This window comes from Marmota marmota, unplaced genomic scaffold (genome assembly GCF_001458135.2).
Source record: "Marmota marmota marmota unplaced genomic scaffold, marMar, whole genome shotgun sequence".
Lineage (NCBI taxonomy): Eukaryota > Metazoa > Chordata > Mammalia > Rodentia > Sciuridae > Marmota > Marmota marmota.
The window spans coordinates 3,426,577-3,441,568 of record NW_025999900.1 but is presented as its reverse complement, the minus strand read 5'-3'; the positions used below and the strand labels follow the sequence as shown (position 1 = coordinate 3,441,568).

The window sequence follows — 14,992 nt, the reverse complement described above, 5'->3', positions numbered from 1 at the left end:
AATAACCAATGCCACACGAGTCTCTTTGGGATCAGAGCAAATGCAGATCAAAATATACCATGTTGAGGCTGTGAGCACTTGAAAAGCTCCCCATTAAGGAAGAGATGTGGAAGCCCCAGTCCAGTTTCTGGGGCTAGAACTGCCCAGCCTACGATTTTATCATGCTTCAATAATGACATTATACAATCCTCTATTTTATGAAACAGGAATGGAAAGTAAAGGCACACAATAAATAGTTTTAATTGGAAAAAAGAAGTCAGACATAATGCTGTAGCACTACAAAGGCTACTAAATACCAAGGGCTTAAACACTACTTATTACTACTGAATGAATTGATGAATAAATGAATGAAAGAAACATACCTGTACTTCTGGAAAGTCAACAGCTTGGTCTGGTGAAATTTGTTCAAGGGAGAACTCCGTTGAATAATTATTTAAGATCTGTTTCAAACTTTCTATTTCTTCATTGCATTCATTAGTCTGTCTTATGACTACCTACAAAATAACCCCCCCCCAAAAAGAAAAACTGTTGTCATATCTAAGGACTAGATTAATGGGCTATTTTCATTATCAATCCCCACGATAAGTTCCAATCAAATGCAGAAAATATGCACTTATACAGATTTCAACAAGAAATACAGAATATTTTATATTTATATTCTAAATATATTGTAGATATATCCTAAATATCATCTGCATTCTAAATATTAAGAACGTTTGCAAAACTGGCCTGACCTTCCTGCTCTACTAGGTGTCAGGTCACCTTGGGCAGTGCTTAGAGTACAAATCTAAGTAGACACACCTTTTCTCCAAAGTATTTCCAATCTAGTGGGCTTACTCTGGGAAGCCTTTTATGGCATATTAACATAAAGTTGCTAAGATTTATGACATTACTGCTATATCATATTCACCATTTTAATACACAATCCACATGGAGCTTTCCAAAAGAACGCTGACATTACTGATTCAGAATGAACAGGGCATGAGATTGGAGTGATGACGATGAATTTTCCTGGTTCAGACCTATCCTCCCCAGTACACCTTAGGATCAAGGAAGTGCATTTTGTAAGTAAAAAGCTGAAGGTTCAAGAGCAGTCTGAATTTGTAAAACTCACCAGAACAGCACATGGAACCTGATGTTAAGGGAACAGAGCTCAGACCTATTTGTGAGCGAAATGGTATGATTCAAGAACGATGAAAGATAAATGGACTTCAAAAACCAAGTCTAGATACTTCTTTGGTATGCTTCATTGTGAAGCAGAATATCTTTTGAAACTATGAAGTTTCTGGCCAACATATAATGCTTCCTTGTATTTTCTTTAATATTTAACCATAATTTTAGCTGCAGGCTGGAAATGAATAACTACGTTCACTGCACACACCTGTTCCCAGTCTTCAACAGTGAACTACATCTCATTACTCTCCCCAAAAGCAATTTGACTTATTTTCCACAAGGAAGGCACTTGTAATATCTATAGTAGAATTAAAGGAAATGTCTTGTATTCTAATGGTTTTCATTTTCACTAGCTTACTTAGCTTTGAAAGATAGGAGGGGACATTTGATTTCCACCAACACAATAAGATGGAAAATTTTAGCAGCATAGTTTGATACCGAACTTGGCAAAAAATAAATAAATAAAAATAATAAATAAATAGCATCTTCCATCATCCCCTTTTCATCTTGTGAGGAAGCATAGTTAAGAATTGTTATTTTCTTTTCCTGTCCAAGAGACCAATAAAGCACCAAAAGATTAAAAACACTACATCAAGTTTGATGTTCTTTTCTTCTCTTACATTATTAAAAAAATAGAACATTGAGTGCTATGTCTTTTTTCTCTCTGTGAGTGTTAGAAAATGACACCAGCAGATCACTAGCCAGGCCAAGAGGGACTGTGTGAGGTAAGACTCAAACCAGGGAATACAGGATGAAACCTTAGGATGATCGAGTGGCAGCCACAAGCACATGAAACTTAAGAAGGAACAAGCTATTGTGATGGTCAAAGGTAGGATGCAGATATCTACTAAGAGGATCTGTAGAATTCAAGATCTTTCAGCAAAGAAAGTGGTTGTTGATCTAGGAATACATGCTAAAGAAAAAAGGTCATTTCTGACCAATGATAATTCCTGTCTTGAGAATGGTGATCTAACAAAATTTAAGTGGGAGAAAAACATTCTCTGGAGAGAGGATGAAAGATATTATCAGCTAGAAGGAAGAGACCCTTAATAGTGAGAAATGAAACCAAGGGTCCAGAAACTCAAACTTGTGTTATATTTGTACACAAATTAACCTCTATGCAGGTTAACTCTGTAGCTGCTCAGCAAATCACTTAACACCCTGACACCAGACTCCATGAAAACTGTAAAGTGCCTACCCTCTATCTACTCACACGCTGGGTAATAAGATAATAAGATGAGCTGATTGCTAGAAATGAGCAAGATGGATACAGACAGACCTGTTGGCTTCCAGAGACTGCAAATGCCTGGTTTAGGTTCAAATCTCTTCCCACAGCATTGTACCAACATAGGTTTTTAACAGGTGTGGAATAGAATTAAATAGACCCGGACTATGCTTTAATGTCTTCAACCAGAGTAAGGGCAAGAATTTAAGCTCTTCTATCAAATGCCACCTTCTTGATCATAATTATTTTCAATTAAAATTGAGAACAAAACCAGCTTTTGCTGAACATTTTTATCCAATAGATTGGTTGCCATTGTAAACTGCTCACCTTTAATAACTCATTTTGTTCCTGAGTCACGTTTTCCAATAGTTTTACAGCTTGCAAAAGCTGATTTGTCCGCTGAAACACAGGCAGAGGTTTTGTTCCTGCCTGGGGTAGCCTCAGTTCCACTTGGTAAGACACTATCTCAGCAATGGTTTTCTTCATGGGGCGTATATTTTCAAGTATGACCTTAATAACACAAGAAAAGCATGGTACATAAATGGAGAAAAAGACCACTGCTGAGTTTAATTATTCAAAATTAAAATACTGAATACTTTAGTCTCTACAGTTTCAATATTTAAAACATTTTCTTAACTCAGATTGAAAAGAACCATTGCATCTCTTGGGATGTGAGAGTTAAGGGTCTCGGGAAAGAATGCCTGGGGTAAGTGCAATTTGCCAGTATTTACTTGTGCACTTGGACGGCCCTTTGCTTTCTTCTCTCCCTCCCCTCTCTGTGTGAAATTGTTGTTTAGCCCTGCATATTATCACTAAGCAGTGGGCTATCAAAGGGCAAATTCTGTATCTTACCTTCAGAGCAACTGCACAGAGCTTCCTACATAGCTCTCAAAAATGCTTATTAAATTGGACAAAATTGTCCAGAAATTTTTAATTCCCAGGAGTACAATTATATTTGTCTTTAATCAACTTCTGATCCATAGAATCTGGATCAATCTGCCTACCTACCTACATATCTACCTAGGTAACTTGCAGGGGAACTGAATCCCAGTGCCTCACATATACTAGGTAAGCATCCTATCACTGTGCTACATATACAGGCCTTTATATTTTATTTGGAGACAGAGTCTCACAAAGTTGCCCAGGCTGGCCTTGAACTTGAGATCTTTCTGCCTCAGCCTCCTGAGTAGCTGGATCACAGCATGTGCCACCATACCTGGCTCCTAACCAGTAAATTAGGAGAAATTAATCACTTGACTAAATACTTCTTCATTTAATCTTCACAATCCTCTTGGGAAAGAATCCTAACCTCCATTACAGAGGTGTCTGGAAGTTAGAAGATTCAAATAAGGTGAGATTGTAAGAGGCAGGGGTGGGATTAATACCCAGGCCTGCCTGATCCCCAAACACAAGTTTTTGATCATCAGGCTAAGGAGGAATCAAAGTCTGTCTCAGTTCCTGTGCTAGGAGCTCCATATGCACTGTAACTAGAATGTAATGACTTCAATCCTAGTGCACAGATATGACAAGGTACACACACACTCAAGTTCACGCAGCTAAGGAAGCAGTGTTATAGTGCTAGAACCCATTTGAGCCTGGCTTAGGTGCTCAAGTTCTTTAGACTTGAAGGCAAACTTACCTATACAATAATTATCTTTACACAGGTAGCATTATGAGTATAATTTAAAGCATTTATATTCATTCATATCTATTTCCAAACCTTATTTTTGCTATTATTCTAGCAAGATGAACACTTTGGGGGCTAGGAGTTTAGCTTAGTGTTAGAGTACTGTCCGAGGCATCAGGAGGCCCTGAGTTCAATTACCAGGATCATAAGACAAAACAAAACAAAACAAGACAAATACTTGGTTCAAATCACATTATTACATATTTTTAAACAGACATAGCAGGTATTATGAGAATACTTTTTATAATGATCTATGCTTACCTCTCCATGCTTAAGATGTTCTTCAGGTGAAAAATCAAATATTTCTTTTGATAACAGGATAGTTCTGATTTTTGAAACTTTTTTCTCCATTGATTTTACTTCGGATTCAATAGCAACCACATCCTAGAATTTCAGAAACAGAACCAACTTATGCAGTATATGCTGTAAACTAATAATATATAAAACACAATTTATTGCCATTAATTCTATTTTACACTTAGCCAAAGAATTTGCTACTTATATCTCTTAAAAACTAGCCAAGTGCTACAAAGATAATTTTCACTACTTTCAATAAAAATGTCATTTTACTAATAGCATATTCCACTACAGAGCATTGCCCTACACCTTGATATTGAATTAAAATAATCATAGAGCTAATTTTCGTTTTCTCATGAGAACAAAGGTAATATGCATCCAAACCATTTTTTAAAAAAACTCTTGTTATCTACAGACTCTTTAACTTTATCTTTGGAACTGTTTAAACACTTGAAAATAGGTGGGTCTGATATTTTAAAAATTTCCACCACTTTAAGTAAAATGATAAAATTACCCTTGAAAAACTACACACAAAGATTAGAAAACTGACTAGATTTTTTTAAATCAACCCTTGATAAAATATTTTTTAAAACATTTTTTATTACTCTATTACTTTATTTATTATGTGGTGCTGAGGATTGAACCCAGTGCCTCACATGTGCTAGGCAAGCCCTCTACCACTGAGTCACAACCCCCACCCTTTTGATAAAATATTGCCAAGCAATATTATAAATGACTTTATAATCTACTCAGATTTATTTAAATAATAGATCATTTGTCCAGTGGTTATTTCTCTAGTTAGTGTCAACGTCCAGAACCTGTCCGAGAACCTTAAATGCTACAAAAATAAGTTAAAATATGCGCTATAAAATCTAGATACGAAATGCATATCACTGTACAAGACCCCTCAAACTGACTTTGGAGATCAATACAGATCCCTATAGCAGTAAGATGGTATGGTTACTAATGGAGATTTTAAAAATCCCATAAAAATAGCCTAACGGTTTCCAATTCTAGCAGTTTGGAATCACTCAACATAGGGTAAAACAGACCTTCATTAGCATGAAGCAGACAGACAGAAAGTACAGTGACTGTCTATAGTAGTCCCCCCAAATTATGAGAAAATGTTAAAGTACACTGAAATAATTTTCTGTACCTACTGTTTGAGAAGGTACATAAAATTTTTCTATGTATTCCATGGTAATTTCTATCAGAAGTTGCAGATGCACTCTAAAACTTTGGATTAGGTTTCAGTAACCAAGAATTTACTTCAACAGCTACTATTCCCAGAAGTTACAGGAGTATGGAATGCCACAGAGAAACGCAAGGTAAATAACAGAACTAACTGTAAAGGCCTTTATCAGGTGACTTTAAGTAAATGCCTCATGTATTTTCAAAATTACTTAAAAATTCTGTGATGGTGTGTGTAGCTCAGTTGTAGAGCACCTGCATGCACGAGGCCCTGGGTTGGATCCCCAGCACCACATAAACAAATACATAAAAAAGAAAAAAAAAAGGGCTGGGGTTACAGCTCAATGGTAGAGCATTTGCCTAGCATGTGTGAGGTACTGGATTCAATTCTCAACACTGCATATAAATAAATGAATAAAATAAAGGTCTGTCTATCAACAACTAAAAAAATATATTAAAAAGAAAGAAAAAAAAAGAAAAAGGAACAATTCAGTGGCTGATATAGCAACCTCTCAACAAATGTTTGCTATTGGTGAAAGAAGACTTGGAAGGCTGCCTGTTTTAATTCCTTCTTTCCATATGGGTATTTTAATTAATTAACTAATTAATTCATTAACATTTTTGTGGTTCTCCAGCGCCTTATGCATGTTAGGCAAGCACTCTACCACTGAGCTATATACCAAGCACCTGCAAACCCATTCTTTTCTTAGTGCTTTAAAAATCAACAATAGCCCATTTGGACAAAGAGAAAACAATGAGCTTATCTGATCAGAATCCTTCACTCTTTAGATAGAATAATTCTGGATTAAGAATGGGGATATGCTTTTCGGTTATGGTTGCACTCAAGGTTTCAAAGTAAAGTAAAAAGAGCATAAGTGAAAATTTTACCAGTTCATCGTGGGTTTCTATAACTAAGACATGATTAGTAGTACAACAAATTTGCCAGATGAAATACAAACCAAAAACAGGAAGTCACATCTTTAGGGTGTCAACTTACATCTGCCATCCGCTGAATGTGGGGAAGGCTTTCCATTATTTGTTGCTGTAGATCTACTACTTGACTGCTTAGGTCTTGTACAGACTGTACTAAGTCATCTGTTTCGAAAATGTCTGACAAATCCTCTAGATCTGCGAAAACTGAATGTAAAAGATTGTGCTTCTGCTCAGAATCTTCCAAAGCCCTCTAGATAGAGAAAAAAAGAAAAGAGAAAAACAAGTTGATTAAAATTTAAATCAGAGAAAATTAAAATTTGTCAGTGTTTCAAACTCCTGGTCCTTTCCATTTCCATAGTGAAAACACTGAACCCTCCCTATTGCCAATGGCCACGGATGACTTTATAGAGTGTCTGCTATGATATGGTGCCATCCAAGTTTTGTATTCCTTATCCAAAATGCTTGGGACCTAAAGTGTTTTGGTTTTCAGAATTTTTTTTTTCAGATTTTAAAACATATGCATATACATAATAAAATGTCTTAAGGATGGGACTCCAGTCTAAACACAAAATTCACTTACACAATGTATACACCCTTCAGGATATATACATATCCAGAAGGTAATTTTACACAATATTTTTAGTGTGTCTGCATTTTGATTAAGACCCATCATGTATTTCAGATTCTGGAGCAATTTTAGATTTCAGATTTTCAGGTTAGGGATGCTCTACTTATAACAAGAATTATATTTATTTGACCTTCATCCTGAGTTCCTAGCAGAGAGTTTCTAAAATCCTTGGAATTTCCTAAGTGACAGAGGTGAGAAGAGTGTCATTAATTATTCATAGGTTTCTTTAAAACATGTACTAACTTTCAAACTCAATATTTCCTTTTTGTTTGTTTTTGTGATGCCGAGGATCAAACCCAGGGCCTTATGCATGCTAGGCAAGTGCTCTACCACTGCACACTTAAGATTTCAAAATATCTCAAAATGTTCAGCCTGCTAATGTAGTCTTCAGGTAATTCCATAAAAATCTAAGTGATACGAGAAAGAATACTTACTTATTCAGGTAGAAATCTAACCATAAGTCTCAAAAATTAATCAGATTATTCAGAATTTTCTATTGATCTTATTCAAATCCTAGTTAAGAGAAACAAAACTTAAAACCAATGCCTTTGACCAATAATACAATAGCATTAAAAACCATGAAATACTTAAATTTAACTTTACACATACAAGAAACTAGTACATTGACAACTACAAAACATTGCTGCAAGAAGTAAAAGACTAAAATAAATGAAGAGATATACATGTTCCCAGATTGAACAGTCAATATGGCTAAGACATAAATTCTACCCAAATTGATCAACAGATTTAATGTAATCCCACTCAAAATTCCAACAGACCTCTAAATAGACATTGACAAGCTGATTCTTGTCAGAACTCCTTTCTTCCCTTGTCCCTATTCCCTCTGTTCAGTTCACAAACTGGGGAAAATATGTGTAAATCACATATCATATGATACAGAAATCATTTTTAGAATGTTTTATAAATAACTCCTACAACTTAATAAGGTAACAATCCAATTTAAAATTGGGGGTGGGGGTGGGAAATGAACAGACATTTCACAAAGGAAGTATATAAATGACAAGGACATGAATAAATGTTAAAAACATGAGTCATTAGAGAAATGCCAATTAAACCAGAATACTGCCATATATCACTAGAATGGCCAAAATTTAAAAGATAATACCAAGTGCTGACAAAAAGATGGAGGGGAGTCAAAAAGTTATACCACCATCTCAGAAAACAACTTGGCAGTTTTTCATTTAGTTGAACATTTACCATAAAAGCCAGCAATCATACTCTTAGATATTTATTCATTGAAATGCAATTAAAAATATATGTCCACATCAAGATTTGTACAGAAATACATTCACAGAAGCTTTGCTCATAATGGCCTGTGGCAAGCAGCCTTCAATATGGCGCCCACGATCCTCGCTTCACAGTACTCATGCCTGTATAATCAGTTCCCTGGATTCATGATTTACTCTAATGAAATATGACTGAAGTAATAAGATGCCACTTCCCAGATTAGGTCACAAGAAGACTGCAGCTTCTGACTAAGGAGTTACCTTCTCTTGTTTACACTGGGGGAAGCCAGCTGCCATGCTATGAGGTGGCCTTGTGAAGAGGCCGTGTCTCTGTGTACGGATGTGGATCTTTCGCGGCCTGTTGTGTGTGAATGCATGTGGAAGTGGATCCTGTCTCTCTTTCCCTCACAAACCAAGACTTCAGAGGAGCCCAAAGCCTCTGTTGATACCATGACTGAATTCATGAGAGACTTTGTGCCAGACACACTCCACTAAGCTGAGCCTGGATTCTAGACCCACAGAAACAGTGAGATAATAACAACATGGTGTTTCAAGCTGCCAATCAGGGGTGTTACTTGTTACAAGGCAATAGCTAACACATAGCTCAGAATCAGGAACGACCCAAACCCTACTCACTGGTGTATGGCAGATGATTCATTCACTTCCCTAAATGGAACACAGCAATTAAAATAATGAACTCTGGATAGATGTTAAGTGAAAGAAGTCAGACATAATAAACTATGCAGTTCCATTTACATGACAGTCCAGAAAGGACAGAACTCTAGTAATAGCAAGCAACGAGGGAGGGAAAGGTTGCCTAGATAAGAGGATGAGCAAAAAGAGACAGACACAGAGTACAGAGAGGCACAAGGGGACTTTCTGGGGTGATGGAAATGTTCTTCAATTTGTTGTTGTTGGTGGTTACACAGCTGCACAATTAAGATAGGTGTATTTGGTACATGTAAAATTATACCTCAATGAAGTTGATTTAAAAACAAGCTAGTTTACTATTTTTACAATGATCATTTGTTTTGATGATTCTTAATTACAATAGCACTAATTGTGAAATTAGCTTTAGATCATACAAATGTATTTTAACAAATGTAGTCCAGGCAAAAAGTTATATGCAATTAAAACAAAAACTTTTTTTAAACCTCAGTTGAGGTTTTTAAGAGTCACTTTAAAAAGTAAGACCTAGTAATATCAAAAATGGAAAAGAATATCTTAAAAGTAGAAACAACTATTTCCATTATGAGGACAAAATGGGATTTTCCACAGAGGACTAGAAGTAAGCTCTCGGGGACTTACTTCCCATTGGGGGATTTATTAGATCCATTCTGGAGAAAATAAACTTCTTTCTTCCCTGACCTATTCCCTATGCTCAGTTCTAGCTTATCAACAAAGTCCACCAATTTCAGTATCCTGAACAGTAAAGACACTTTTACAGCTGCATATTTGTTTCAGGAGAAGGCAGCAAAAGCCAACGGTTCTTGCCTGAGTGGTTACAGTTTTTAATTTTTAACTCATCAAAAACATTTGAGGAAAAAGCATTATTTCTCTCTCCTGTCTTGGCAGACTCTTCCAAAATGGTGAATCATAAAAGTGATTAAAGGGCTGGGGTTGTGGCTCAGTGGTAGAGCACTTGCCTAGCATGTGCAAGCCACCGGGTTTGATTCTCAGCACTACAAACAAATAAATAAAACAAAGGTCCATTGACAACTAAAAAAAAAAAAATTAAAAAAGTGATTAAAAATAAAAAGATAGCATGCTCTAGGGATGTGGAAAATCAATCTAAGGAATGTGTGGTGGCAGTGAGGGACAAAGGCGATCAGAAGCAATGCAGAAGAAAAGAGATAAATGGGTAAAAATGCATTGTCTTGACAACTGTTACCACAGGACAAAAATGTGCCACCAAATCTCAAACATCAGGGAGGCAGGGAGGCAGGATGTCAGCCACCCACCGCGGAACATGCTGTGCTGTTCTAAAGACATAAAGAGGACACAGATCATCTTGGAGGTGTGAGTTCTGTAAAAACTATTACAGAACATTTCCTAAGGGATCCTTTCCGGTGGCTGAATGAGAGAAGAAAAATATTCCTTCACAAATAGAATTTCGTGGACCAAAACCATCAGTGCTCAGCATCTGGACCACCCCTGCAAGTCATGGCCCTGCCTAGGAGAATACTTCCCTCTCTTTGTCTCTATAAGCTGACATGGAGACACAGGCGACCTGTGCAGTGCCAGGAATGAATCCTGGGATGTCAGGACTGGAAGGAACCATGGATTGGCTTTCTATTGCTATGTAACGATTACTACAAATCTGACTGCTTCAAACAAATTTATTATGTGACATGTTCCATGGGTCAGGAGTTAAGGTATACTGTGAGTGGGTCCTGTGTTCAGGAGGCCATCAGGTTGCAAACATTCAGGTTGTTCACAGAATTCAGTTGTAGGACTGAGGTCCCTGTTTTCTTGCTGGCTAATGGCTGAAAGTGGCTCTCAGCTTCTAAAGGCACCCTTGAATCCCAATCCCACGGTTCTTACTTCTTAAGGCCAGCAGGAGAATCTCTGTATGGTTTGCCACTAGGGAATCTTGTAATCAAGTGACACGATTGATCATGTATGTATTCACAACAGTGACTATCCCATTGCCACAGTCACAGAACATAACCTAATCAATGTGACTATTCTATCCTGTTCAGAGTCCTGCCTGTACTCAAGGGGGGGGGGGGGGATTATAAAGGTCATACACACCAAGGAATGAGAATATTGGGGGGCCATCTTAGAATTTCGTGAACCAAAACCATCAACACTACCCAATGCAAACTTCTTACTTCACGGATGGGGAACACTGAGGCCCGTGGAAGATAAATGCTAAAATTATCCAAAAAGTCATAGAGTAGGACAAAGAGAACCAGATCCTGATCTCCAAAATTCCTTTCTAGTGTCTGCCAATATCTCAAGCTTCCTTCTGCCTCTTAGTATGATGATAAATGTTATGGTTTCGATGTGGTGTCCCCAAAAGCTCACATGTGAGACAATGCAAGGTTTGGAGGAGAAATGATTGGATCATAGCCTTAACCTAATCAGTGAATTCATTCCTGAGGGGATTAACTCAGTGGTAACTGGAAGCAGGTGCATGTGGCTGGAGAAAGTGGTTTATTTGGGGTATGGCTACAGAGTATATATTTTATATCTCCAGAGTAGAGTCTTTCTCTCTGCTTCTTGATCACCATGATATGAGCTGCTTCCCTCTGTCACACTCTTCCACCATGATGTCCTATGTCACCTGGAGCCTTGAGAAATGGAGCCAGCCTTCTATGGACTAAGACCTCTGAAACCATGAGCCCTCAAATAAACTCTTCCTCCTCTATAATTGTGCTAATCGGGTCCTTTAGTCACAGCAGCAAAAAAGCTTGACTAAAACAACAAGAAAGGTGATTTTTCAGGTAAGAAGAAGAAAAAAAAGATGACACTGATTGGCTAACCCAGTGACACTTGTAGAGATTCTCTCACTAACAGAAAACACTTACCTGCAGGGTGCTGGCATGGTGACTCAGGGTTCTTGAAGAGTCATAGCGAGCAGGATTGGCCAGCAAACGACTGGTATTTTCTATCCAAGCCTGTGTGTTCTTCAAAAGATCACTATACTCCTCCATCTTAATTGTAGCCTGAGAAAGAAATGTGGGACCACATTTAGTCAGATGCTGGTCACTGGGGTTGAACGGTTCCTGAATGGAGAGTCACTTGAGATTAGTCAGTGATGTGTTGGGCCTTTCAGGCCCCATGGCTGACAACACTGAAGACAGCACTCCAGGTGAAGACCCTCCCAGCTTTTCAGACTGATTCTGACTATGGTGGAAAGAACTTAAGAAGTTCCACCCTGATGCTGTGGGCTTCAGCAAGGGTTCCAAGTCTGCCTTGCAGCTAGCCTGATTCCCATTTATGCTTCTTTCTGAAAACTGGCTAATACTTCCTCTTGTTCAGGGTCTTTCCCTATAATGTCCCATTAATTCTCATTTTGTCCCATTATATATATATATATTTTGTATCAGGGAAGGAACTCAGGGGTGCTTAACCACAGAGCCACATCCCTAGTTCTTTTGTATTTTATTTAGAAACAGGGTCTCACTGAGTTGCTTAGGGCCTTGCTAAATTGCTGAGGCTGGCTTTGAACTCGTGAGCCACTGGGATTACAGGCGTGTGCCACTGCACCAGCCCATTATATTCTTGTTAGACTAGGATCCTATCTTTGCCAGGCTACACTCACAACTCACCAAACCATGGCCACCATTTAGAATGGCGTAGAGAGCGATCTTGTTCCTAAATGGCAGTCCTTTCCATTGCTGGCTCCCTCCCTGGATTCTGGAGACTCTCTGCCCTGAATTCCCATCATTGGTCTTCCTCTATCTATTGGGCCCCAGCACTTCCTTGACTCCTGTGGTTGGCTAACTTTTGGATTCTTGGTTGTATCAGCCCAAGCCAACTTCAGCTGCCCCAGCCCACGGGAGCCTACCCTGTAGCTCTAGTTTCAGCTCCTATAAGTGGCAATTTGTGTTCAGCTGCCTCTGAACATTTTTTGTTTTGATTTGTTTTAAACCTATCTCAGGACTTCCACGTGCTATAAGGCTAGCATGTGTTACACCCCCACCTTATTTAACTGTGAGGTTCTGGTTTCTGCTCTCTGTGAGACTTGCTGGTACTTCTGGAAAGGAATCATCAACTTATCCATCCATTCTTGAGCCTGTCCTGGGTTCTGTTCAACAATGTCCTGAACTTCAGAATCCAGCTCATTTAGCTTGGAATGCCAGAGATCCAGCTTGTCCCACAGTTTCTGGAGAAGGACATTTTTAAGTCAGTTTGAATGAAGACTGCCATGTTAGATGGTAGTAAACCCTAGTGTTCACAGGCATTTGGAAACGCTATCAAAAAACATCCCAGGCCTACTTATTAACTTAGATTCACATTCACTGTCTTTCTGCACTAACCTAACTGTAACTTCATTCATACTAGTACAAATTATCTGCAAGGAACAGAAAGACCTTGATATTTTCCAGGGACGAGTGACAGCAAATAAGGACAATAGAGCCCTAACCTTTCAAGAGTGATGAGGTAAGCATTATGTTTAAAAAGGGATATTTAAAATGGGTGTGGTGGTGTGTGCCACAGTCCCAGCAATTGGGAGACTGAGGCAGGAGAACCATTTGAGCACAGGAGTTGAAGCCTAGCCCAGGTAATACAGAAAGACCTCATCATCTCAGCAATAAATAAAATAAATAAACAGGCTATTTAGAGCAGAATATATGTACAATACATTTAGAGACAATTTTATCAAGTGCCAAAAATAAAATTAAAAACAAACAACAAAAACTGCCTCTTGAGGGGCTGGGGTTGTGGCTCAGTGGTAGAGTGCTCACCTAACATCTGTGAGGCACTGGGTTTGATCCTTAGCACCACATAAAAAATAAAAAAATAAAAAGGTATTATGTCCATCTGTAACTAAAAATAATAATAATAATAATAATAATAATAATAATAAACGAAAACAAAAAACTGTCTCTTGACTTGGAATTAATGAAGTGAAAGGAAGTCCCAGCTGCGTGCAATAGTAGTAACTGCTTTTAACTCTAGAAAAACAATTTTGAGAAATGGGAAAATCTAACTTGTTAAATTAGGTTCCTCTGCTTAAGAGCCAAAATTGTACCTAATGACATACCTAATGAGCCACATTCTTACATATTTTTTAAAGTCCAATTATATTAAAATATTTCCTAAAAATGTAGATTACAATAAGAATATACATATAGGCATTTACTTGGGAGTTCAGAAGTAGAATATTATGTCTGTTTTACTTAAGATTTTATTTCCTAAGATATTTTACAAGGGAAACAAATTTGGATTTTTTTATTTTCCTTTCCCTCCCCAACTGGGCAATTTAAAGAAAAGCCATTAATATTTTTGATATCCTAGTTTTTTTACATCAGTCTTCCCAAGATCCTTACTGCCATTCACTTGTGGAAATGATAGCACAGTCAGATTCTCCCAAGAGCTGAGATAGATGCCCACCTTGGAAAAACCAAGAATAATTTCCTACCAACCCCCTAGGTGGCCTCTAATCAAGGATGCACCTCTGGATTTGGTGTAGGACCTTGGTGCTTCTAATTCATCCAAAGAATTCACCTTGCGATGGATTGAATTCGGGGGGTGGGGGGTGGGGGGTGGGGTTATTTGTCAGAAATACCTAATGCTGAAGTGAGCTGAGGAGGATGTTACCTTTTGAATTTCTTGAGCCTTCTCAATGTTTTCGCTCTTCTGCTGCAACATATTTTCAACAAGCTGAAGCCCACTGTTAATTTCCTCTATTTTCCTGTTCATTGCAAATGATGGTGAGCTCTTCAAGACTTCATCACTAATCTGTTACAAGGGAGAAAGTTGAATTTGGCTTAGAGAGGGTTTCTGCTCTCTAATCCCAAGTTCACATAATAAAAGCAGTACTCACTCTTGTTTTTTTTTTTTTTTTTGGTGGTGCGGGGTTTGAACCCAGGGCCTTGTGCATTTGTGAACTCGTTAGAGTGGTCGGCGTCTCTCAAGGCACACAGGGGGTATATGGG

At 38.0% G+C, this 14,992-nt stretch overlaps 1 protein-coding gene across 6 annotated transcripts in view; it reads right to left on the bottom strand.

The window, feature by feature from the left end:
• Syne2 (spectrin repeat containing nuclear envelope protein 2) overlaps window positions 1-14,992 on the bottom strand; it is a 329,254-nt gene that overhangs the window by 115,847 nt on the left and 198,415 nt on the right. For all 6 annotated transcript variants that reach the window (XM_048798469.1, XM_048798471.1, XM_048798472.1 and 3 more), the window contains 7 exons: window positions 14,655-14,795; window positions 13,033-13,215; window positions 11,915-12,052; window positions 6,571-6,756; window positions 4,347-4,469; window positions 2,726-2,908; window positions 363-494 (listed from right to left, as the gene is read on the bottom strand). In XM_048798469.1, coding sequence (XP_048654426.1) covers window positions 363-494; window positions 2,726-2,908; window positions 4,347-4,469; window positions 6,571-6,756; window positions 11,915-12,052; window positions 13,033-13,215; window positions 14,655-14,795 — 1,086 coding nt within the window. The remainder of the gene's footprint in view (window positions 1-362; window positions 495-2,725; window positions 2,909-4,346; window positions 4,470-6,570; window positions 6,757-11,914; window positions 12,053-13,032; window positions 13,216-14,654; window positions 14,796-14,992) is intronic.